At 35.3% G+C, this 23,489-nt stretch overlaps 1 protein-coding gene across 2 annotated transcripts in view; it reads right to left on the bottom strand.

The window, feature by feature from the left end:
- GLIS3 (GLIS family zinc finger 3) overlaps positions 1-23,489 on the bottom strand; it is a 615,465-nt gene that overhangs the window by 390,027 nt on the left and 201,949 nt on the right. For both annotated transcript variants that reach the window (XM_051987896.1, XM_051987905.1), the window contains exons 3-4: positions 19,326-19,530; positions 8,144-9,272 (exon numbers count right to left, since the gene is read on the bottom strand). In XM_051987896.1, the coding sequence (XP_051843856.1) occupies positions 8,144-9,272; positions 19,326-19,530 (1,334 nt within the window). The remainder of the gene's footprint in view (positions 1-8,143; positions 9,273-19,325; positions 19,531-23,489) is intronic.

Raw genomic sequence — 23,489 nt, 5'->3', positions numbered from 1 at the left:
TAATGTGGGAAATAATTAAAGATCATCAATTAAGAGAACCTAGTTTCTAATTCCTGTTCTGCCACTAATTAGCTGTGTACTAGACTAGAGTCAAAAACATCTGAGTTGAAATCTGGGCTGAGATATTTACAACAGTATAACTTTGAACAGATCTCTTAACTTCTGCTTGCCTTGGTTTTCTGCTCTGTAAAATAGGGATACTAATAGCACCTACCTCCAGGATTGCTATGAGGATCAACTGAGAAAATAATAATTAAATACTTAGCACATAGTAAATGCTTTTTAAATGTTAGTTATTATTATTATCATTGTCATCATCATCCTATCCAGGCCACAGTTTATTCTTTAAGATGAGTATAGACTTTAAATGATTCCCTTAGATTCCTTAGAGTCTAAAAATCTATAATTACAGCACCAAATCCTAACCTATTAACACAATAAAAGTGGGGAACCTACATCTTTTGTCCTTTCCTGTGATTCATAATGAATTAGTTTTCCACAAGATACATCCTGGCTACATGAAATATCCTGGCCTAGAGATTTTGGAAGCAGTCAACAAATAGAGTAATATCCTATGCTCTGAATTTATTTTCTTGTATTCACATTTGAATGTTACAGAGATATCCTTAAAAATGAACTGCCCAATATTCAGGCCAAAGCAAATATTCTAGGTTTTGCCAGTCAAAATGCCTGTGGAGAAATGAGTCAATTCATACAAAATTCAAAGCTGTCTTTTGGCCAGTGACATTTTTATGAAAATCCATGGGTGGGTGAAAGTTTTGCAAAAGTCTCTTTTGTGATTGGGTAGGATTCATCCAGGAAAAATAAACAACTTGTAAGTGGAAGCCCATAATCCTGTAGGTCCCTTGTTCCCACTCCCTAAACTTCTGGCAAAAATTGCTTTCTATTGTGCATGATGGCAAATCATCAATTTCTCCAAGTCTTGGCATCAGTTTCACAGTCAGAACTTAAATCTCTCCAAAGCTCAATTTCCTCATCTGTAAAATGGGGATAATAATATACACAGGGCAAATCTCACAAGGTTTGAGGGAGAGAAGGCATTCTATACACCTTAAATCATTCTACAAATTATAGTTATACAACATGATGATGATTTATCCTATCACCCTTGCTAATCTCCTCCCTTCCTTCTACTCAGAAGATGAGAAAATCTAAACAGATTTTATTTAGAATTCTATTAAGGCACTAATTCTACATGTTAAATATTATTCAATCTGATGGACAAAATCTATATACATATTATGTGTATAGGTATGTAATTCTGTGTATGTATATTTGTATATTTCCTGTATCTTTCCCTTTGTATCTTCCCTTCGTTAATGGAAGGATGAAATTTATTAGAACAGTAACAGCATATGCATGTGAGAATGGTTAGAAGAAATCAATACAATCGTCAAGGATTCTCTTTTTATCGCATTTTGGAGGCTATCCCAGTATTATAGGAATTAGCACCAAAAGCATATTAGAAGTTATATGATCCCTTCATTGTATAAGGGGGGGATAAGGAAGATGATTCTGAAAAAAAACATCCTTAGCACTTCTGGAATAATGATCATGTCAAAGTTGCAAATGCTAGAAAGGACATATCAGTCCATAAACTCCACTGAAAATCCAGGTAACTTCCAAACCAAAATAACTTCCCTAGCTATCACTCCCTTCTTAGAATATAAATTCGTTGAGGGCAGGAACTGACTTTTCTTTTCTTTTTATATCTCCTGAGCATTTAATAAATTCTTTCTATAAGGCTCCTCTTCCTTCCCTATCTCCCCATCCATTCAAATGAGTTTCCCCTTTTCTTGAACTTCATCAAAAATTATTTAAACTGCTTATGTCTTTTATATTATTTTTCTTTTAATACTTGTATGTAGATTTATAACAGTGCAGATACAGGGAAGAAAAAGAAAGAAAGAAGAAAAGGAGAGAGAAAGGGAGAAAGGAGAGGGGAAGGGAGGGAGGGAGATGCTATCTCAGATTGAGATTATAAAAGACAAATTGCTACTCACCACAGCATTATGCTGCTCTTCCCCTAGAGAGTGACCTATTGACTTGATCTCTTTATAGCTTCAGGCCTCAGTTTCAGCACTCCTGAGTAGTCCTTCCTATTTGATGATTCCCAAAGAATCCTTCCTGATTGCAGATGATTTAACCCATATTCTTTTTTCTTAAAATCAGGCTAGAAGTGATCCCTCTTTCCATAACTCCCTTATCCTTCTTTGAACTCTGATCTCTACTCATCACATTTTCACTTGTATAAATTAAATGTCTTATCCCCCTGTTATTGTTATCCAGTATTTTTACAGTTACATCTGACTTTTTTTAACCCCATTTGAGATTTTCTTAATAAAGATACTGAGGTAGTCTGCAATTTCCTATTCCAGCTCATTTTATAGATGAGAAAACTGAGGTAAAAAGGGATAAATGATTTGCTCAGCATCACACAGCTATTAAGTGTTTGAAGCTACATTTGAATTCATGAAGCTGAATCTTCTGGATTGCAAATCTATTGCTCTATCCATTAAAACATCTAGCTGCAATCTTATCTCTATACTGTATTGCAAACTCCTTAATGACAAGAGCTGGGTCACTTTGAATCCTTGGCTATCCACTGTCTAAGACAGTTGCTTGCATGGAGTAAATGCTTTAATAATGCCTGTTCAACAGAATTGTTTTATGCACCCAAAATGAACTTGGCACTGCCCGCACTGGCAGTAGCCTCTCACAGCAAGCATGCTGTCAGTGGGCGGACCTTTCACATATTTCTTTTTTTTTCACTGTGCCTTTCAAAATCACCCTGTGTTGCCTGTAGTCATGGTGATTAGGCACAATTGGGCCATCATATCTGCTTGGGTCAATAAGCTAAGTGAGTGAAAATGATGACTAGCTCCAAAAATTGTACACACCAAATTAATCACAGTTAAACAATCATGAAGAAGAAAAAAATACAAACTGTTTTAAAATAGCACGTTCCTTACACTCATACCATGTGATGCAGCCACAGAAACCAAAAGATCATTTCATGTTTCCAAAAGAGAACTGTGGTCATTTTATTTGGCCCTAACTCTGAAACTTCAAGTCTGTAACCACTAGATTTTTTTTCAAGTAAAGAGAGATAAAATACTACAGTCTTAGCAATTATTTGTATCTGGCTTCAAAAACCTAATGTTCACAGAATGTGAAATATGTTGTTTACAATAGGTAGATATGTATGTATTTTTTCATTGGGTGTCTATCCATATTGACAATGGCAAATACCTTTTCTTCCATTATCGGTTGAGAACATTGCTAATTGTGAACATTATACAATAATCTTGCTTGAAGTTGACAGTATTCCTAACCAACAAACAGAAATTTTCTTCCAACACACAAACTGGTTTTCAGAAGACATGACGACTGTGATTCATTCATATAGTTAATGTCTTACCAAGAAATAGAGTTTTAAAACTAGAAATATAATTTTAAGAAACATTCAAATATAAATATTAATACAGAATCCATCCATCCACATATTCATCTATTCATTCATACATAAATCATTTACTAAGCACCTATGTTGTGCAAAGCATTGTGTTAACTTTTTGATAGCATCATCATTAAGACATCAGGCCATCCCTGACCTCATGGTGCCTTCAATGTAGCAAAAGAGACATGATTCCCACAAAAACATTAATGCTGTATTATACTCCATAAAAAAATTAAAGAAGAGAATAGAATGGAATCAGAGAGACTAAAATAGGTACCCATCAATGCATAGGATAGCAAACCTGTTAAAATCATTTCCAATTAAAAAATATGAACAGAAAATTTTCAGATGATGAAATTAAAGCCAACTATAGTCATATGAAAACATGCTCTAAATCATTATCAATTAGAGAAATGCAGATTAAAACAACTCTGAGATAGCACTACACACCTCTCAGATTGTCTAAGAAGACAAAAAAAAAAGATAATGATAAATGTTGGAGAGGATGTGGGAAAACTGGGACACTAATGCATTGTTGATGGAGTTGTGAAATGATACAACTATTCTGGAGATCAATATGGAACTATGCCCAAAGGGCTATCAAATTGTACAGCCCCTTTAACCCAGCAGTGTCATTACTAGGTGTGTATCCCAAGGAAATCATAAAGAAGGGAAAAGGACTCACATGTGCAAAGATGTTTGTTGCAGCTCTTTTAGTGGTAGCAAAGAATTGGAAAATGATAGATGATCATCAATTTGGGAATGGATAAATAAGATGTAGTATATGAAAATAATGGAATATTATTGTTCTATAAAAATGATGAACAAGCTGATTTTAGAAAGGCCTTAAAAGACTTAAATGAACTGAGGCTGAGCAAAACAAGCAGAACCAGAAATACATTATACATAATAATGTTCAATGATGAACTATGAAAGACTTGGTTCTTCTCAGTGGTTCAGTAATCCAAAGCAATACCAATAGACTCTGGAAAAAAAATGCCATCTGCATCAATAAAAAGAGCTATGGAGATAGAATGTAAATCAATACCTACTATGTTCACGTCTTTTTTCTATTTTTTTGTCTCCCATAGTTTTACCTTTTTGCTGTGATTTTTCTCTTCCAACATGATTTATAAAGTAATGTGTATTAAAAATAAATGTTTTTAAAGTACAACAACATTTTCAAGGAGGGGAAAATATGTCAATGCTTTGGATTTCTGAGTTTTAACATCACAAAAATGATTCTATTAAACATATCAATAAAATAAAACAGATTTACATGTAATAATGTACATTAGATTTACATGTAATAATGTACATTAGAGGAGAAATCGTGGTAGATAGGGAAAAGGTAGAAGTCAGAAATGCAACTCTGATGCTCATGCTAACAGAAATACCAGCCTGAAAAATTCACTCTGGCTTTCACTAAAGTATTTCTATTTTAAATTGGAATTTTGGAGTTTGACAATTGTTGACCTTATGCCAAGAATGATTTGTGCATTTGAAAACCAGTGTAAACAATGATTATGAAAGTCACTGAATAATAAAAATTTGAAGAAATACTTCTGGAAAATTCATTTTGCAACTTAAGTTTTCCCAAATTTATGACGTTTTTACTTATTTCAATCAGGCCAAATTCAGGGAACTATTTTCACTCAAAGTTAATCAAAACTAAAGGTTATATACTGTTTGTTTTTAAAGCCTAAAGGTTTTTCCTGATTGGACTATAGCTGCAATCCACCAGTGTTCTCTGAACAGTACATATTATTGTCTTTTCCTCTCTTATATATGTAATGTAGAATACCACTGACAGAGTGAAGGTTAGAGGGCTGAAATGCTCTTATTCTCCTGATTGGCTTAAGCCAGATTCTCCCAATTTATGAGTTTCAGGTTTCACCTTAGAGAATAACAATATAATATTTCACACGAACAGACACAAATGCAATTTAATTTTTATTTCATCCAAAATATTATTTAAATTGTTTTAAAACAACTACTAAATATTAAAAAAAAAAAGCTGCCTGTAATAATAACCTAAATCAGCTGACACCTGATTTGTTTGCTCACAACATTAATGGAGGACGACTCAGCATATCATTTTGACAATCAAGAAGAAGCATATGGTAGAGATTCTTTATTATTGGGACTTGCCATGGAAGGGAGAGGAAGCTAGAAGGGGAGAGCCACAGTTCAAGAGATTTATGTTTCAGACATGTGAAAACCTATAGCATATCCAATGTACAGGGAATTCCTGGAATTCCCACTTTTTTAAGTCTAAAGAAATGTTTCTTTCCATCCACACTAATAATAACTGTTAAAATAAGCTGTCTGAGACAGTGCAAATCCTTCCTGCTGTTGCCAAGACTATCATAGTTGAGATGTCCTCCATTAATGTTATAAGCAAACAAAACAGGTGTCAGCTGATTTTTGGGGTTATTATTGCTGGCAGCTTTTTTTCCACTAAACAGGATCATAGATTTAGAAGGAGAAGGAATCTGAGTCCAAATGTCTCATTTTACAAAAGAAGAAACTGAGTCTAAGAGAGATAAAATTGCTTACCCAAAGTCATGCAGAGTCTAAGCAAGACAGGGGAGATCTGAGTCCAGGTCCTTCCTGAATATGGATTCAGGAAGATCTGAGTTCAAATCCAGCCTCAAACACTAACTAGCTGTGTTACCAGAGGTATTAAGTTCTGTTTCCCTTAGCCTATTGGAAAAAAAAATAGCAAATCTCTCCGATATCTTGCAAAGAAAATTTTATATTGGATCATGAAAAAGTTAGAAATGACTAAATGATTGAATAACAACAATCATCACCATCATCTCTCTATATCAAGTCCTGCCCCTCCCCATACCATATTGCCTTTCTATATTTTCTCAGGTGTCTGCTAGATGTGAGACAAATGATGAGTCACTTATTTTAAAATAGCTATATAGGTGAAAAGTAAAACTATGGTCAGGGCTTACACCATGAAAGAAAGAAAAAAACTCAGCATGCAAATTGTTCTTCTCTAGCACTAAAGTAGTGAACCTTCCTCAGCTTCTTTTTGCACTTCTTTGCCAAGTGCCTTTATGCAAAAAAGGGATGTATCCTTGTATAAGCCTTCTTTCTTTGACTCCTGAACATTTTAATTCTAGCTATCAATCATTATAACTCATTTATCTATATAGGCATAGGAAGGATAAATTTTACTAGCAAAACTCCTTCATGTTGAGTTCTTTTCCAAATAGCAAACTTTCCCCTACTCCAGCTCCCATTATTTTTCACTTCCTATGAAGAACAGGAAGAAAAATGCTTAGTTTATTTGCTTTGGAAAAGGTTTAAAGTTTGTTTGCTGATGGTGTATGTATTCTCCAGAACAGTCATAATCATAAATAGGTGAAAGACTCCAAGTTTGTATGTATCTCATCAATATTGATTCAATTGCTTTGGAGAAAGGACAACACCAATGCCTGAGTATTTCTCTCAAGCATAGAACACTTACTTTATTAAGGTTAGTATCACAGGATGGACATGTCTAGAAAGCTCCACAAACTAAAGAAACATTCTGTTACTCAACTAAACACTGACAGCTTAAGAATGCATAGGAAATACTTTCACTCAACAATTAGATGCTGCTCCCCTTCTCAGCTCTTTTTTGAGTATGTTTATTATTCAACTAACATGCAAGAGTTAAGATATTCTATCCCTACCCTGCAAGCTATGTTTAGGAAAATTATATCTTGGGCTTTTCATTGAACTAAATTGTGATATTCCACTGAATATGTGTGTACATATGTTTATGTGTTATATGTTTAAATGCATATCACCACTTGGGAAATATCCATCTATATGGAAATGCTTAGTACACACCCAGATATATATATAGATGGATACCTACAAATACTTGGTTCTCAGGTGGTACCACTGATACATTTTTGTGCATATATATTCCATGTGTGCATGAATATATATTTGGGTATAAACACACACACACACATATATATATACAACTACATATATATTTATATATGCATGTGCAAATCCAAAGGAGGGCAATGATAAAGAGAAATTTTAGTTCTTCATGTAATAAAATATTTATAAGAGAACTCTATATGGTAGCAAAAAAGTCATTAGAAATTATGTAACTAATCACCAATTCAATAAAAACATAATAATAGGATACTGTTGCACCATAAGAAATTATAAATATAAGAAATTAAGAAAATCACAGAAAGACTTTTATGAACTGATTCAGAGGTAAGAGAGCCGAATCAAACAAACAATATGCACAATGACTAAAATAATGTAGGTAAAAAACAACAATAAAATGCTATTGAATTCAGAAATGTAGTGAACAATCTGGATCCTCAGAAATTATATATATATAATCAGCCTTTTCTCAATGGAGACATGATAAACATTGTGGACAATAACATAAATGCTTTCAAAAATGATCAATTTTCTTGAGTTTTACTTAATTTTTTTTTCTTCTAGAAAGCAGGATTCAATTAAAGTATATTGGGGAATGATCTTGACTGTTTTTAAACGGCAAAAATAAAAGTTATTGTTTGGGGAAAATAAAATATTCAATTAAAGAAAAAAATGTTCAATTAAAGACACAAAGTGCACAGGAACACACAATTCCTTCAACACATTCAAGTTTGGGTTTTTAAGACTCACCGTGCACTTGTTCGGCTTCTCTCCTGAGTGGACTCTCATGTGGATCAACAATTTGTATCGGGCGTTGAATGGCTTGTATCTTCTAGGGCAGCCAGCCCAAAAACAAGTGAAGTCCTCTCCTTTCCTCTGGTCTATGTGAACTTTCTCTATGTGCCGTACAAGCTCTTCTTGCTGGTCGTACGCGGCACTGCAGTCAATCCAGCGACAGCAGTGTTTTCCATTAAAATCATCTAACTCTCCATCCTCTTCCTGTTGTGGAACTTGGGCAGAAGGGGGCAAAGGGAGCGGGTGGGGATGGTGAATGAGCTCAGACTGGTGAAGGTGCTGATGGGCGTGGTAAGGGGGTGGCGGCCCTTGTGGTGGTGGTGGCAAAGAAGGGGGTGGCGGTGGAGGAATATCAATGGCGCCACCTGGGAAGTCGTCTAAGCGTTCGCTTTTCAATAAACCACCTGGCTGGCTGTCTGAGACAGGCAGACCCTGCTGTACCACCATGTTGTTCATAATTGCGGACTGTAAGCTGCTCTGCTCCAGCTGCTGCATGCGCTGGTATTCCACCATCCCATTCTCGTTGTAAGCAGGGATCGTGAGGCTGCCGCTGGTCACCAGAAGACTGCGTTGAGTGCTTGGGATCGAACACGACTGTGGGATACAGCTACCCCGCACTCCTAGAAAATGTCCATAGACTTCTGGTTGGGGGGAAATATTGGCAGGTGATGCCCGAGAACCATTGATATACGCTACTAAGGATGTTGGGGAGGTCCGGATGATCGTGTTGAAGTCAATGCCAATGCCATCAGACAAAGGGGACAAAGAGAGAGCTCTCTTCTTAGAACGGGCTGAGTGAGACCTGGTGGAAGAATTTCTGGGGCTAGGGTAAGGGGAGTGGCTGTTTTCCATCCCAAAAAGATAGGACGGCAATGAATTGGAGACGCTATTGTTGGACATAGGTGTCCCAGGGGGGATGCCAAATAATTCTCCTAGATCACTGCCATTCTGAGAGCCTGAATTGGAAGAAAGGGAAGGAAGAGTCCTGTAGCCATGAGACCACTCTTGCTTCACACTCAAGGCTGACTGACTTTCTGACAGACTCAAAGTTGTGGATGCCAAAGACTCCCGTGACATGAGGGATCTAAAATGGTCAAAAGAAAAACAAAAGAAAACAAAAAGAAATGTTTAGTGGACTCTTGATTTCCAATGGATTACAAGAATATTAACAAGCATCTATGTCTTTCTCCTAATCATGTACCTAAATAACTATCCTTAAATCAGAGTCATAATTAAACCTAAACCCTTTTCTTCTATATCACCAACATTTATTATGAGAACTATGAAAGTTGATGCTCACAGGAAAGATAAAAGATTGGTTGCTATAGATAATTTCCATATTAAGAACTAATAAGTAGACCTTGATTTGTTTTTATCTTTGAAATATTCGGGATGGAAGGAAAAAGGAAAGAAAGACAAAAGAAAAAAGAATATATTATAATAGATTTACCTAGAGACCTAGGAACAATTTATTCATTCATTATATATTAAATCAACTCAACTAATACCATCTATGCATAAAGTATTATACTAGATGTTATGGATAATACATCCTCCCCACCAAAAAAAATCCCTAGTAGAAGTTATTGTAAAGTTGAGAAAACAATACATAACATAAAGAAAATATTTTCTTCCTTTTTTGCTTTTCTTCCTTTTACTGCTTATGCATGTTTCAAAGAAATGAAAAATTGGGGTATTTTGAGGAAACCCTATAAATGAGCAAAGTCCACAAAGCAGTATGTGATAAATTGATAAATAAATGGCAAGATAAATAATTATTTCAGGAACTATGAATATACAGATAGGTGGCAATTTAAGAAGGGATAATCAAGAAAGGTTTTACAGAGAAAATTAGATTTTAAGTTGCAAGATTAGAGGAGGAAGAAAATTTGAACGGAGAAAAGAAAAGTTTATGGAATTCCATGACTCAAAGCAAAGAGGCAATAAGAAAATAAAAGGACCAAAGGGAAAAAGTTATAGGGAGGAAGAATTAAATTCCATATGAGGAAAAAGCTCTTTAACAATTAATACTATTTAAAAATGGAAACAAAGTGTTTGCCTTGTGCAACATTGGATTTCTTATCATTGAAGGTGTTCAAACAGATGGTGGTAACCATTTTTCAAGAATATTATAAAAAGGGATTTCTAGATAACTAGACTAGAAGACAGCTAAGGTTCCCCTCAATTCATTTACTGTAAAAAACAAGGTAAGTTTCAAGGTTTGATATGTAAATCAGGTGAGCTAAAATGAAAGATTAGGCTTGTGAGTTTTTAGTGATAAAGTGGAAAGTAGGTGGGGTCAAATAAGAAGCAAAGATATATTACTATCAATAATTACTGTAATGAGTGATATAGGCAATTTCACATTTCAACTGTAAAATCCATGAGGATAAAATCTACATTTAAATTATTTTTTTTTCTATTTGGGTCACTGCCCAATAATAACACATCATACAGAGAAGGTGTTTAATAAATAGCTGTTGAATGAATGGATGGATTTAAAGGCACTACTTCCAAGGTCAGTCAATAGATAAGCATCATGCTTACATGACTTAATACTGCTTTATGACTCCTGGAAATTGCCTTTCAAAACTTTAAGCAGGGGTCCTCAAACTTTTTAAATAGGGGGCTAGTTCATTGTCCCTCAGGCTGTTTGAGGGCCGGACTATAGTAAAAATAAAAACTTTGTTTTGTGGGCCTTTAAATAAAGAAACTTCATAGCCCTGGGTAAGGAGGATAAATGTCCTCAGTTGCTGCATCTGGCCCGTGGGCTGTAATTTGAGGACCCCTGCAAGGTTTAAAGCATCATAGGAACATCAAACAAATAAAATAACAAGTTCATCAACTGATAGCACCTAAAGTCAATTATGAATACATATCCATCTGTAGCATGGCATTGGAATCAGGAGCAAACCTGAGTTCAAATCTTACTTCAGGAATTTAATTACTGTATGCCTATGGAAAGTCACATGACTTACTTACATCTAAGTCCCTGAACCTATCAAATGAGGATTTAAAATTAATTTACTACCTATTTTAAAAGAGTTAGTGAGATCAAATAGGGGAACATATATAAAGCACTTAGAAAAACTTAAAGTGCAATAAAAACATGACTTATTTTATTACCATCATTACTTGAAAAAGCTCATCCTAGACAGAATTTAGCTTCTCATAATTTCAGGTATAAATATAACTGAGAGAGAAAAATTAAAAAGACCCATCTCAATTCCAGCTTTTATGATGTGTCAGGACCTTGTATCTTATTATAACATTGCTGAATTTGGGTTGATGATCACTAAGGTCCCTTTCAGCTCTGACAGCTATGAATTTAATACTTCAAAACTTTGTCCTCTTTTGTGATTAGACTGTATCCTTTACATATGTGCAATAATTATTACAGAAACAAATATGTTTAGAAGCAGCAAGGTTATCATAACATAAAAATGTATGAGACTCCATTTACCCCCACTGCACAGACACTACATGGGTCTAGAAAACTGATCTGTCTTTATCTGAATTTGTACTGGCATCCTATTGAGATGTGGGCATCTTTGCTGATTTGTTTTGAAGCCAAAAGAAAAAAGAAAACAGTCTTAAATCAAAATTGCTTAAATCCTCATATATCTTCTCAGGCTGAATACCGTAATTATTTCTGCTAGAGAAGAGCAAACTGTTACAAAGGAAATGAAATGAAGAGCAGAATGTATCATCCCTTCTCTTCCCCCCAAACAAAGTGGATCCAAAGACCATCATTTTCTATATCCAAGCATTAAGCTTTTCACTTTCCAGGTTTGCCACATAAGGTGATCAAACAGGGATCAGCTTTTTTTCCCCTCAGAGAATGAAGTAATGTTTGCCAATGACGTTAATGGTGAGAGTTCAAGTAACTGTCCTTGACATAATTTCACTTGTTCACACACATCCTCATGTTTCTGAAATTCACTCATATCACACCCAAAGAGAGGGTGTAAGAACAATTGGCCTGGATTTTGATGCCCAGTTCTACAGAATTTTTTTCAGATTTCTGAGGAATGACCATCATTGTGCTCCCCACAATGTGTTCTGTGAATGAGCTAGGATAGGCTAATTAATATTATATTTAGAGAGATTTTCTGGGTGCCATGGGTCTCTCCAGCCCCACTGGTATCTCTAATTCACTGAAAGCTATCAATGTCATTTTAAATAAGAAGTAATAGATCCTGATTCTCATCCAATAGCTTGGGAGGTCCTTTAGAAAATAAAGCACCAGGGTTTTAGTGACTGAGCTCAGTTATCCTTGTCAGATGAAGAATATACATGTTAGGTCCAGAAATACTGGTGTGTTTTATGGAAATGTATATAAAAAGCATTTCATTCCTCTTCACCTGCTTTGCTTATGAGAAACTTAAAGTAGATCAGGAAGAGTTCTAAATAACTATTTTCTTCATCTTTTCCATATCTGAAGAATTTATGTGTCCTTCAAATTATTTCCAATTTATGGGTAGATTTTAGCTAAAATAATTAGATGATAGTAACTCATATTTCTATAATGCTCTAAGGGTAGCAAATTGCTTTCCTCACAAAAGTAAATAGGCATTGCAAGTATTATACCCATTTTACATATGAGGAAATAGAGATTCTAAGAGATTCAATGACTTCCCTGTATTCATAACACACAGCTAGTGTCATAGATTGTATTTGAGTCAAGTCTCCTGATTTCAGAAATCCAGAACTTTACCATACCATGTAGCCACACAGAGGTGAACTCCTTACAGATAATGTAATTAAGCACAATGACTGGTACATAGTAGATTTTTAATAAATATCTGCTCGCTTTCATACTTCATATTCTGGTATGCTTGATCATTCAAAGACTCAACATGCCTTCAACTGCATTTTTTAAACTTTCTTCAGCATAGTGGGTATTTTATAAATGCTTGTTTGTTGATCAATTTTATTTTCTAATATGGTTGTAATAAAATATCCCCCCAAGGATACAGAAAAGATATCTTGATTATAACAATTACTTTCCTCTCTTCTCTATTTGAATAGAATATTTGTTGTAAATAAACCTATTTTGATGATGTATAACATTTATTCTGACTCTAAGGCTAGAATCTGATGATTTTCTAGGTTCTTTCCTATTGAAGACTTTTCCAGTTGTGTAAGCTTTAGCAGATGAATTCCCATGGTACATATTGTCTCCATTATTTACTTAGCTTAAATAAAACAATTCCTGATTATATATTCAAGCACTTCCCTCAGAATGACCCTGTGAAGTGGGTAGTATAGACAATAACTCCATTTTAGAAATCAGATGCGAAAGCTAAGAGAGGCAAAGTAAGTAGCCTGAGTTCACACTCGTAGTTTGTGCCAGTCCCAGGATATATACCCAAGTCTATTGACCTCAGGTCCAGTCAAATACTTTCCACTTAATACTACCTTTTATGTGCTTTTTATATATCACTTAATTTATCATTTGTATATGCAAGTTGCATATACTTTTGTATATGCACACTTCTGTAGTCTTGGGCAAATTAGTTGCTTTTCTGCAACCTTAGCTTCTTCATCTGTAAAATGAGGCCACTGGACCAGAAGGTCTCTGATTCCTATGATCCTGTTTCTGTCTTGTTAAATCAAATTATAACCTCTACAAGATCAGATTTAAGTCAATTTGTCAAGCATTAATATGCATCCACTATATGTCAGGCACTATGCTGTGTGCTAGATATACAAAGGCAAAAATGAAAGAACCCCTTTCCTTATATTCCACTGAAAATTGGAGCCTTCAACAAAGGCTCGATGTGCTTTTAAAAAATCTAAAAAAAAAAACAAAGGATTTATGTCTTTCCATATATGCCACAGAGACTTCCACACACACTCAAACCCTACTAAGGATACTGGAAAAACATGAGTAAGAGGTGAAAGGCAACATGCAATATGTAACATAGGTCTCCAAAAAAGTAATGGAGGCAGGGAAGGAAGAAGGGAAGGACAGAAGGGAGTGAGGAAGAAGAAAAAAAAAGGAAGGAAGAAGGAAAAAAAGGAAGGAGGGAAGGAAAGAAGGAAGGAGGGAAGGAAGGAAGGAGGGAAGGAGGGACAGAATGAGGGAAGGAAAGAAGGAAGAAAGGAAGGAAAGGTGAGAGGGAGGAAGGGAGGAAGGGAAGAAGGAAGGAAGGAAAAAAAGGAAGGAAGAAAGGGCGGGAGGAAGGAAGGGGGGAAGGAGGGAAAGAGGGAAGGAAGGAAGAACGGAAGGAAGGAAGGAAGGAAGGAAGAAAGAAAGGGAGGAAGGGAGAGAGGGTGGAAGAGAGAGAGGAAGGAAGGGAGGAAGGGAGGAAGGAAAGAAGGAAGAAAGGGAGGAAGGGAGAGAGGAAGGAAGGAAGGAATAAAAGAAGGAAGAAAGGAAGGAAGGAAGGAAGGAAGGAAGGAAGGAAGGGAGAAAAGGAGGAAGGAAGGAAGGAAGGAAGGAAGGGAGAGAAGGAGGAAGAGAGAGAGGGAGGGAGGAAGGAAGGAAGGAAGAAAGAAGAAAGGGAGGAAGGGAGAGAGGAAGGAAGGGAGAGAGGAAGGAAGGAAGGAAAAAAGGAAGGAAGGAAGGAAAGAAGGAACAAAGGAAAGAAGGAAGGAAGAGAGAGAGGGAGGAAGGAAGGAAAAGAGGAAGGAGGGAAGGAAGGAAGAAGGGAGGAAAAGAAAAAAGAGAAGGAAAGTGAAAGAGGATGGGAAGAGAAGGGGAAAGAAGAGAGAGAAAAGAGGGAGGGAAGAAGGGAGAGAAGAGAACAAGGGAGGAAAAGGAAGACAAAAAGGAAAGAAGAGAGGGATGAAGAGGAGAAGAGATAGAATGCAAGGAAAGAAAGAGAGGGAAGGGAAGGGAAGAAAGATAAAGGCAGGGGAGAAGACAGGGAGGGTAGGAAGAGAAGGAGGAAGAAAAGATAGGAGGGAAAGATAATGTAAAAAGAAAAGTAATAGAGGGGAGAAAAGAGTAAGGAGGGAAAGGTAGAGTAGTAGAGGAGAGGAGAACAGATCCTTTTCTATGGAGCATCCCACACATATTTATTCAGTCATCTGTCCTATTGAGCAGGTTATAGTTCTGAAAGAGGCTGTGAATTATGCAGAACTACATTGCTCTCAATAGGTTGATAATACTTGTTCTTGTTTTCATATGATCTTCAAGGTGTTATTTCTGGTGGTTGGCCAATTGGAGGTCTATCTACGTAAAAGGAAAGCAGATACGGTTCAAATATAATAAAAATGGTTAGGAAAGCACAGAGCTTGTGGTTGAAAAGCCATTGTGGTTGATGAGGTAACAATCCCTCACTTGTCAGGTCAGGACACAATGTTTGAGCTTTAAAGGCTATGAGATGAATTAGGGGACCAGAGTAAGTGAGCATAAGAAAATGCCTTATTAATATTTGCTCACAGACCCTCTAAGCTTCCTGAAGGTAGTCCTTGGATATCTAGGTTGGTTGCTCATATCTTTTATGGAAAGTTTCTTCTAGTCCTTGGCTGTACTGGTAGTCTATTTCAGGAACTAGAGAATATAGAACTATACAGCTCCCAACACCAGAACTATATGGAATTCTTAACAAAGAATGATTTTATAACATATAACAGGTGAAACAGTATTTTTAAGGATATTGCAGTCCAACCTTTCCAATCCCTGACACTGCGCAAAGAAGAAAATTGAGATCTCTAAATGTTAGTCACTCTATAGTCTGTTTGATGGATGTACTCCAAAGCAAACCAGAATTCCCACTACTCCCCATTGGAAAAAAAAGTTCTTATTCATTAGACAGGCAGGAAAAAAAGTTAACTATGGCAGCTTTTTTGGTCCTGGCACTGTCTTGTTTCTGTCACTAACTATAACCTTGGCCAGATTTTTAAAATCATGGTACAGAAGAAAGAGGACTAAGACTTGACCTCAGGCAACTTCAGTTCAATTCCAGAATTCTTGCTTAGTAGTTGTATGACCCTGAGTGAGTTTTCATCTGAAAAATGAGAAGAATAATATTTGCTCTACTCAGAATGTATCTCAGGCTCTACATCAAGAAGGGGCCTTAGAGATCTAGTCCAATGCTTTCATTTTATAAATGAGAGAACCAAGAATTCAAAATGGGGAATGTCTTCCTTAAGGTTACATGTCTTTTGAACAGCATAGCCAAGTTCACAGGATCATATAAAGAAAAGAACTTTGTAAATCTAAAGTGCTATAGAAATATGCACTCAAAATTTCAAAATGTTAAAAAAAATTTTTAAAAAAAGTTATTTAATATGTATAATGGGTATTGCATTAGTCTTGTTTTCAATTAGTATGGAAGAGGCTAAAGGGAGAAAAAAATGGGATTCAATATAAAAAACAAATATTAAAAAATAAAAGAGGAAAGAAGGAAGGAAGGAAGGAAAAATAAAGAAGATTCATTACATAGCTATCATCTGTAAAATGGACATAAATATAATGTCCTACATAACTCACAGAATTTCACAATAATAAAATCTACATTAATGTTGTATGAAAAATACTTTAAAAAGTAAGAAATTCCATATAAATGCACTAAATCATTTCCATTCGGCTCTTGCCTAAGTGATATTGTCTTAAATTCAGGAAGATAGCAAATTAGCTTGTGAGTAACTCAGAGAAAAATACTTGCCACTATGAATAGATAATCTGGGATATACCTCATTTTTCATTTTTAGATAACAATTACAGACATGCTTACAAGACTTTATAAAGTGTCCCAAAAGTCTTTGTGCTGTTTTGAACTTGCATACTCAAAATAAAGACTTTTGAAAATCCCTGTAGAATAAAGTCCTATTTTCTATCCCCTATATGATTCTTGTCCTTTCAGACAAGGAGGCTCACTGAGTGGAACAAGGAATGATTTTCCTATAACCAGCAGAAATTTTGTATTTCTGCAAAGCAGTCACACCTCACATCAAAAAGTTCATTTTTATTGGTTTGTTTGTTTGATTCTTTATTCATTTTTTTCCAGGCAGCCCTTGGTGGGTAAAGCATGAAGGTAACTTTTTTCCTTTTCATCTTCTACTTCTCCCTAGAAACCAAAATATCTTCAAGTTGAACTGACTAGCTCTCCATCCTCAAGCTGCTTAATAAGAACATGCACATACATTTTAAATAGCACAAATAAAGCTGCCTCTTACCCCAAAATGGTTTAAAATTAAGTTTTCCATTCTTTTAAGTGTCCTTTCCTAGTAAGGGCTTTTTTGTTCCCCCTGTAAAAAATTCTTACTACAGGGTAAACAATTTAGATTTTTTTCCATGAAGAGTTTAAAATACACACACACACACACACACACACACACACACACACACAATTTCTCAATGTACCTTTAAAGAATTTCCTTTCAGAAACAGAAAGTCATTCCAAGAAATTAAATATGCCTCAAATAAGAAAATAATGATCTATCTTTGGCCAACACAGGGAAAGGTACTACTAGAGTTACATGGCATGAATTTTCTATGCTTTCAGTCATGCTGTTCCATTGATTATGAGAACTCTGCCTTCAAGGCTTAGACCTGGACATGGCATGGACAGGAATATGAAGGGCTCCTAGTGACACATATCCCATGAGCACATCTAATTTTGCATGCAGTTCTCAGGAAGTTGGAGAAATCCCTTGAGGCAAACCCATCAATGAAGAAATGACAGGCAGCTTCCTATCATGAAATATCTCAGGTAAAAAACAAGCTTCTATCTTATAAAAAAATTTGGTATGTTTTTCTTTTCCTCTTAAAAACAAAAACAAAAAAACTAAGCATTTTGGAGCTCTATGATTTTATAACCACTCCTGAAACAAAGAAATATGCCATGTTTTCAGAAAGAATAACAGGGGGAGGGTATTTTTTCTACAAATAGTAGATTCTGAAAAAATATATTCCAATCACTAAAATAAATATATTTTATTGCATAACAGCACATTCTAAAACTGAATCCCAGAGCCTTCAAATTACTTAACTGTGGAAGATGACTACCCATTCCCTTCATTATCCATTATCCAACCCACTCGAAGAATTTCCCAGGAGAGAGAAAGAGAAAGATACAGAGACAGACAAAGGGTGAGGAGGGAGAGGTAAGGAGAGGAGAAAGAAGTGAGGAAAGGAGAGGGAAGGGGAAGGGAGAGAAGGAAAGAGACACAGATTGAGGAACAGAGACAGAAACAGAAAGAAATGGATATCATTTATTGGATGCTTACTCATATTAAATGAAGATCATAACACTTAAATTACAATTCTAAGGGAGTACACTTTATAAACTTTGAGATTTTATATAAATGTGAGATTGTTGATATGGCTATAATTACTGCCTTGTTCTTGTATAGTTTATCTCCCTAGCTAGGTTTTAAATTCCTGAAGGGCAGGGACTTTTTCCCCCTCCCACTTGGTGCTTAAAACCAGGGCTCACAAAGGCTTTATGTGCTGTAACAAATACTTGTTGAATGTATGAATAAGTGATTAAATTAAAATATGTATTAAATACCTACTATGTGCTGGGATCTATACTAGGATATGCTGCAAATGAATCTGCAGTAGCATGTAAATCTACAAATACATACATGTATATATGCATATATATATGCAGTCATATATACACATAAATATGATTAAGGCACATTATACAGATGTTCAACAGGGAAGATATGCACTTAGATCATCTCAAATTTCTGTTGACAAAATTACTGTTCATATGTTAATATCATTCTATACAAGAGACTTGACAAAATTACAAATCAGGGTTCCATCATTAGGCAACTGAAAAATTCTCCTTGAATTTTACTAAATTCTATTCATATTACAGTTCCCATTGTTAGCAATATTCAAGTGGAGGCCAGATGGCTACTCATGAGAGATGCTGTAGTATGTATTCCTGCCCAGGTATGAGTGGAACTGAATGGCTTCTAAGGTCCCTTCCCCTTCTATGATTAGGTGATACTTAACTATCATGTGCTTCCCAGTTTTAAAACTCTTTCTCCCAATGAAGATTTTAATGGATCAAACATACATTCTATATACGTTATCCCCCTAAAATATATTGAAATACTATTGATTGCATGCACACACATGTGTATAGGGGAAATGGAGGGAAAACACTCTTGGGGTATGTCATTATTATTGTAGAGAAAGAAAAATAAATAAATAACTCAAGACCTGGTATCAGGAGGTATATTCATGTTGGTTGCATTCATTGCCCTCTGTAAGCTAGGACTGATCTGGTTGCATGCTGTAGAGACCTGGCTGGCAGGAGGTGATATGGGTCCCAGCCGCTGAACCATCATGGGACTGCTGGTGACCACTAGATTGTTGCAGCTGCCTTTTCCAATGGACTTGCACTGAGGCCCATAGCCAAGACCCCCTAAAAACAAATGAAGCAGATTAGGTTTCATATTCCGTATGCAAGAAAGTAAAATACATACCACTCCCTTTCATGCTGAAACCCTTCTCCATTAAACTTTTTCTAGTCTCTATATTGTTTGGGATTGGAGAAACAAAGGAGACTTTTTTTTAAACTAATAGAGATGAAGTTACCATAATTACATAGCAAAGACTTCAAGGTTTACACAATCACCTGTCATCCACAACATTCTTAGATTTTGTTTTTTCTATGCAAATTGTAGCCAAGACCAGAAAGATTTATGTCTTACAAGCTTCTTATCTAATAGCTTATATTCCAATAGCACTTGACAGTTTTATAGAATACTTTCCTCAGAAAGATTTTGAGAAGTAGGTGGCAGAGAAGTTAAATAAAATTTAGAAATGTGAATTAACTTACTCCAGGTTTCCCACTTCATTCCAGATTATCCTCTAGATGAAAAGAGTATTGGAAAGATTAACAGTGGGCCTAGAGTAAGAAAGATCAGAGTTCAAACCTTACCTCAGACTGGGTAAGTCACTATGTTGTTTTTTTTTTTTATTTTTTTTCCAAATTTATTTTATCTAAAGAAACATAAGAAAAAGGAAAAACAAAAAAGGAATACAAAACAAAATGAAACAAAAGAGAATACTGTCATATGCCCAGCAGATCATCAGGGAAGTTTCAAAATAGATAACAAATACCAGTTCAAAAAAGTGCGTGCGTGTGTGTGTGTGTGTGTGTGTGTGTGTGTGTGTGTGTATGTATGTGTATATATATATACATATATATGTATATATATATATATTTATGAATGTCTATCTTTTCTTTACTTCCTTGTAAATTATCCTTCCTGTTCTCTGCTATACAACTTATTTATTTTATTCTTTTTTTCCTCTTTCATTCTCTCTATCTCCCTCTTATAGTTAAGAAAGGATATATTTATATATATATATATAGATAGATATATAGATAGATAGATATAAACATACAGACACCCATATCTTTCCTATCTCTGCTGACCTTTTGCTTTAATTCTACCTCTAACTTGCCTTGCTATTACTTAACTTCCCCCTACCCTTGTCTTCTTCTTTCACACTTTGCTTCCCTGTGAAGAAATAGAATAAGTAAAAAGAAAAAAAAATGTAAAAAATAAACTAAAAATGGCTATACAAAATGAAATAAAACAAAAAGAGAACATCATCATGTACCCCATAGATTAGGGAAGATGCAAAATATATGACAATTACCAACTTAAGAAAGTATAAATGTTAGTAGAAGAAATTATATTCATGAGTGTCCATCTTTTCTTTCTTTCCTTATAAATTGTTCTTTTGTTCTCTGCTGTCCACCTTATATTATTCTTTTTTTCCACTTTCATACTCCCACCACTCCCAAGCAGGCTATGGTTAATAAAAGATATATTTATTTATGCATATATAGATATACACACATATCTCCCTTTCATCCCCCCACCATCCTCAAACTACAGTTAAAAAAAATATACTTATATAGACATAGATAGTTACATACATATTATGTATCTTTCCTACTGATTCTTCCATTAATTTCTGCTCCATACTTTGGCTTATTATTACTTAACCTCTCCCAACCCAGAGATCCCTCCCTTATCTTCTTCCTCACCCTTTGCTTCCTCATCCACTTATCTCTCTTCCTTTATTTCTTTATAGATTTTGGAGGGTGCTGTATCCTTCATGGCATATATGTAATGTTGCCTATTGAACTCCTTCCCAATATAAGTAGGTTTTCAAAACTACGAGCCCTACCCCCCATGCCTCTAGGTCTACTCTTCTGTATCTCAAATTTGTATGACATAATTACTATTTTTACCTTTATTCTGCCAATCTTTCTTTTGATCTTATCCTATTGTTGATATAAATCTTAAACATAAAGTATACATTTACAATGTAAAAAATAAACAATTTGTCCATGTTTAAATAATTTGTTCATGTTGAGTTCCTTAAAATTGCTCTTTGATATTGGCTCTTATGTGTCGAATTTTGTTAAGTTCAGCTTTTGTTAATGGAAAGTCCTGAAAATCTCCAAGTTTGTTGGAGATTTGTTTCTTTCTTCATTCAAAATTATAATTTTGCTGGATATGATATTTTGTCGCAGATTTGTTTTGCTTTTCTGTAGATATGATTCCAAGACCTGTAGTCTTTTATTGTAGCTGCTGATAAGTCTTGTACAATTTTAATTGCGGCTCCAGTGTATTTGAATTGTTTTATTTTTCTTGTTTCTTGCAAAATTTTCCCTTTGATCTGAGGGTTTTGAAACTTGGCAATAATATCTCTATGTGTTTTCCAGAAAAGATCTCTTTGAGATGATGATTGTTGGATTTTTTTCTATTTCTACTTTCCCCTCATGTTCTATGATTCCTGAACAATTTTCTAATATTATTTCCTGAATTATTGTGTCAAGGTTCTCTTTTTGATCACAACTTTCTGGCAGTCCAATTATTGTTATATTTTCTTCTCTTGAACTATTCTCTAGATCTGTTGCTTTTCTTATGAGATGTTTCACATTCTGTTCTATTTTCTCATTCTTTATAATCTCTTTTGTTATTTCTATCTTTGGGACTCTGTACCTCCTTTTCTAATTTGTTAACTTTTGTTCACAATCTTCTTGTTTTTCTTGGATGGTTTTAATTTTTTCTTTAGTTTTTCTTCAATGTCTCTCATCTGATTTTTGAATTCTTTTTTTTTTTTTGAGTTCTATAAATTCTCTCTGGGAAGAGAGCCATTTCACATTACTTTGGGGGGTAGAAGCTTTTTTTTTCTTTTACTAAAGAGTCCTCCTCTGAAGATGAATCCTGAGCTTCCCTATTCCCATAATATGTTTCAATAGTGGGATTCTTTCTTTGCAGGTTCTTTTTTTTTTTTTTAATAAGAGGTTTTAGTGTAAGCACCACAATGCCTCAAGCTTCCTTTCAGCTCTCTGTTCCTACCAGAAACCCCAAACTAAGAGTTCCATCCTCTTGCAAGTGCCCACAGCCAGCAGTGCCCCTATCCTGCTGCTTCTACACTCACCAGGTGCTGGTTCCTTCTCACCCAGGGCTGTGATTCAGTAGCAGAGCTGAGTCCAGTGTTCCTAATCAGTCCAGGTTTACTTTGTCTTCGGGGACTCCAACCCACAGTGGACAAACAATCCAGGAGGTAAAAGTCTCTGTGGTTCCTGCTGAGCCTGGGCGGCTTCAGTCATACACAGTTATCCCAAGGAATCCCCACTTGATGTTTCTGTGGAGCTAACCCAGAGGAGTCTGCACTTCAGATAGGTTAATCCTAGCCTTGGGTCTTCTGATCTTGTTGAGTTGTAACAGGAAGACCCCTCTTCTGCCCCAAGTCTTTTTGGTTTTTCACCAGTCTATGTTTGCACTAAGGTGCAAATTTGTTCTATTTGTGGGGGGATTGAAAGATTTTGAAATTTATCAACCTACTTCACCATCTTCCCAGAATCCTCCACAAGTCACTTTAAAAAATCGTTTTCCTTCTGTTTCTTCTACTATAAAATAGAGATAAGAATAGTAACGATATTCCAAGGTCATTGTAAAGACCAAATAAGATAAATTTGTAAAAAGCACCTATTAGCATGGTGCCTGGAACATGATAAATGTTACATAAATGCTTTTGCCCCCTTTTTCCTCTTCCTTATATGTCTCCAAAAGATAACAAGTAGGACTGTTAGTATGACAAACCACACTTTCTTAATGATGTTAATACATCTCAGTCCACCATAAGAAAAAAGACATTCTACTATGCATATCAACTCAAACCTCTGTTTTTCTTCAGTATCTGCCCCCTGGTGTAAAAAAAGAAACTTTAAAAATATATCTATTTATTTAAATGTACATTTAAAGAAAATTTGTGTTCCAAATTATCTCCCTCCTTACTACCCCTCTCTCACTCATTGAGAAGGAAAGTAATGTTTCATAAATTACACAT

This window comes from Antechinus flavipes, chromosome 1, assembly GCF_016432865.1.
Source record: "Antechinus flavipes isolate AdamAnt ecotype Samford, QLD, Australia chromosome 1, AdamAnt_v2, whole genome shotgun sequence".
NCBI lineage: Eukaryota > Metazoa > Chordata > Mammalia > Dasyuromorphia > Dasyuridae > Antechinus > Antechinus flavipes.
This window is presented reverse-complemented; position numbering and strand designations above follow the sequence as displayed.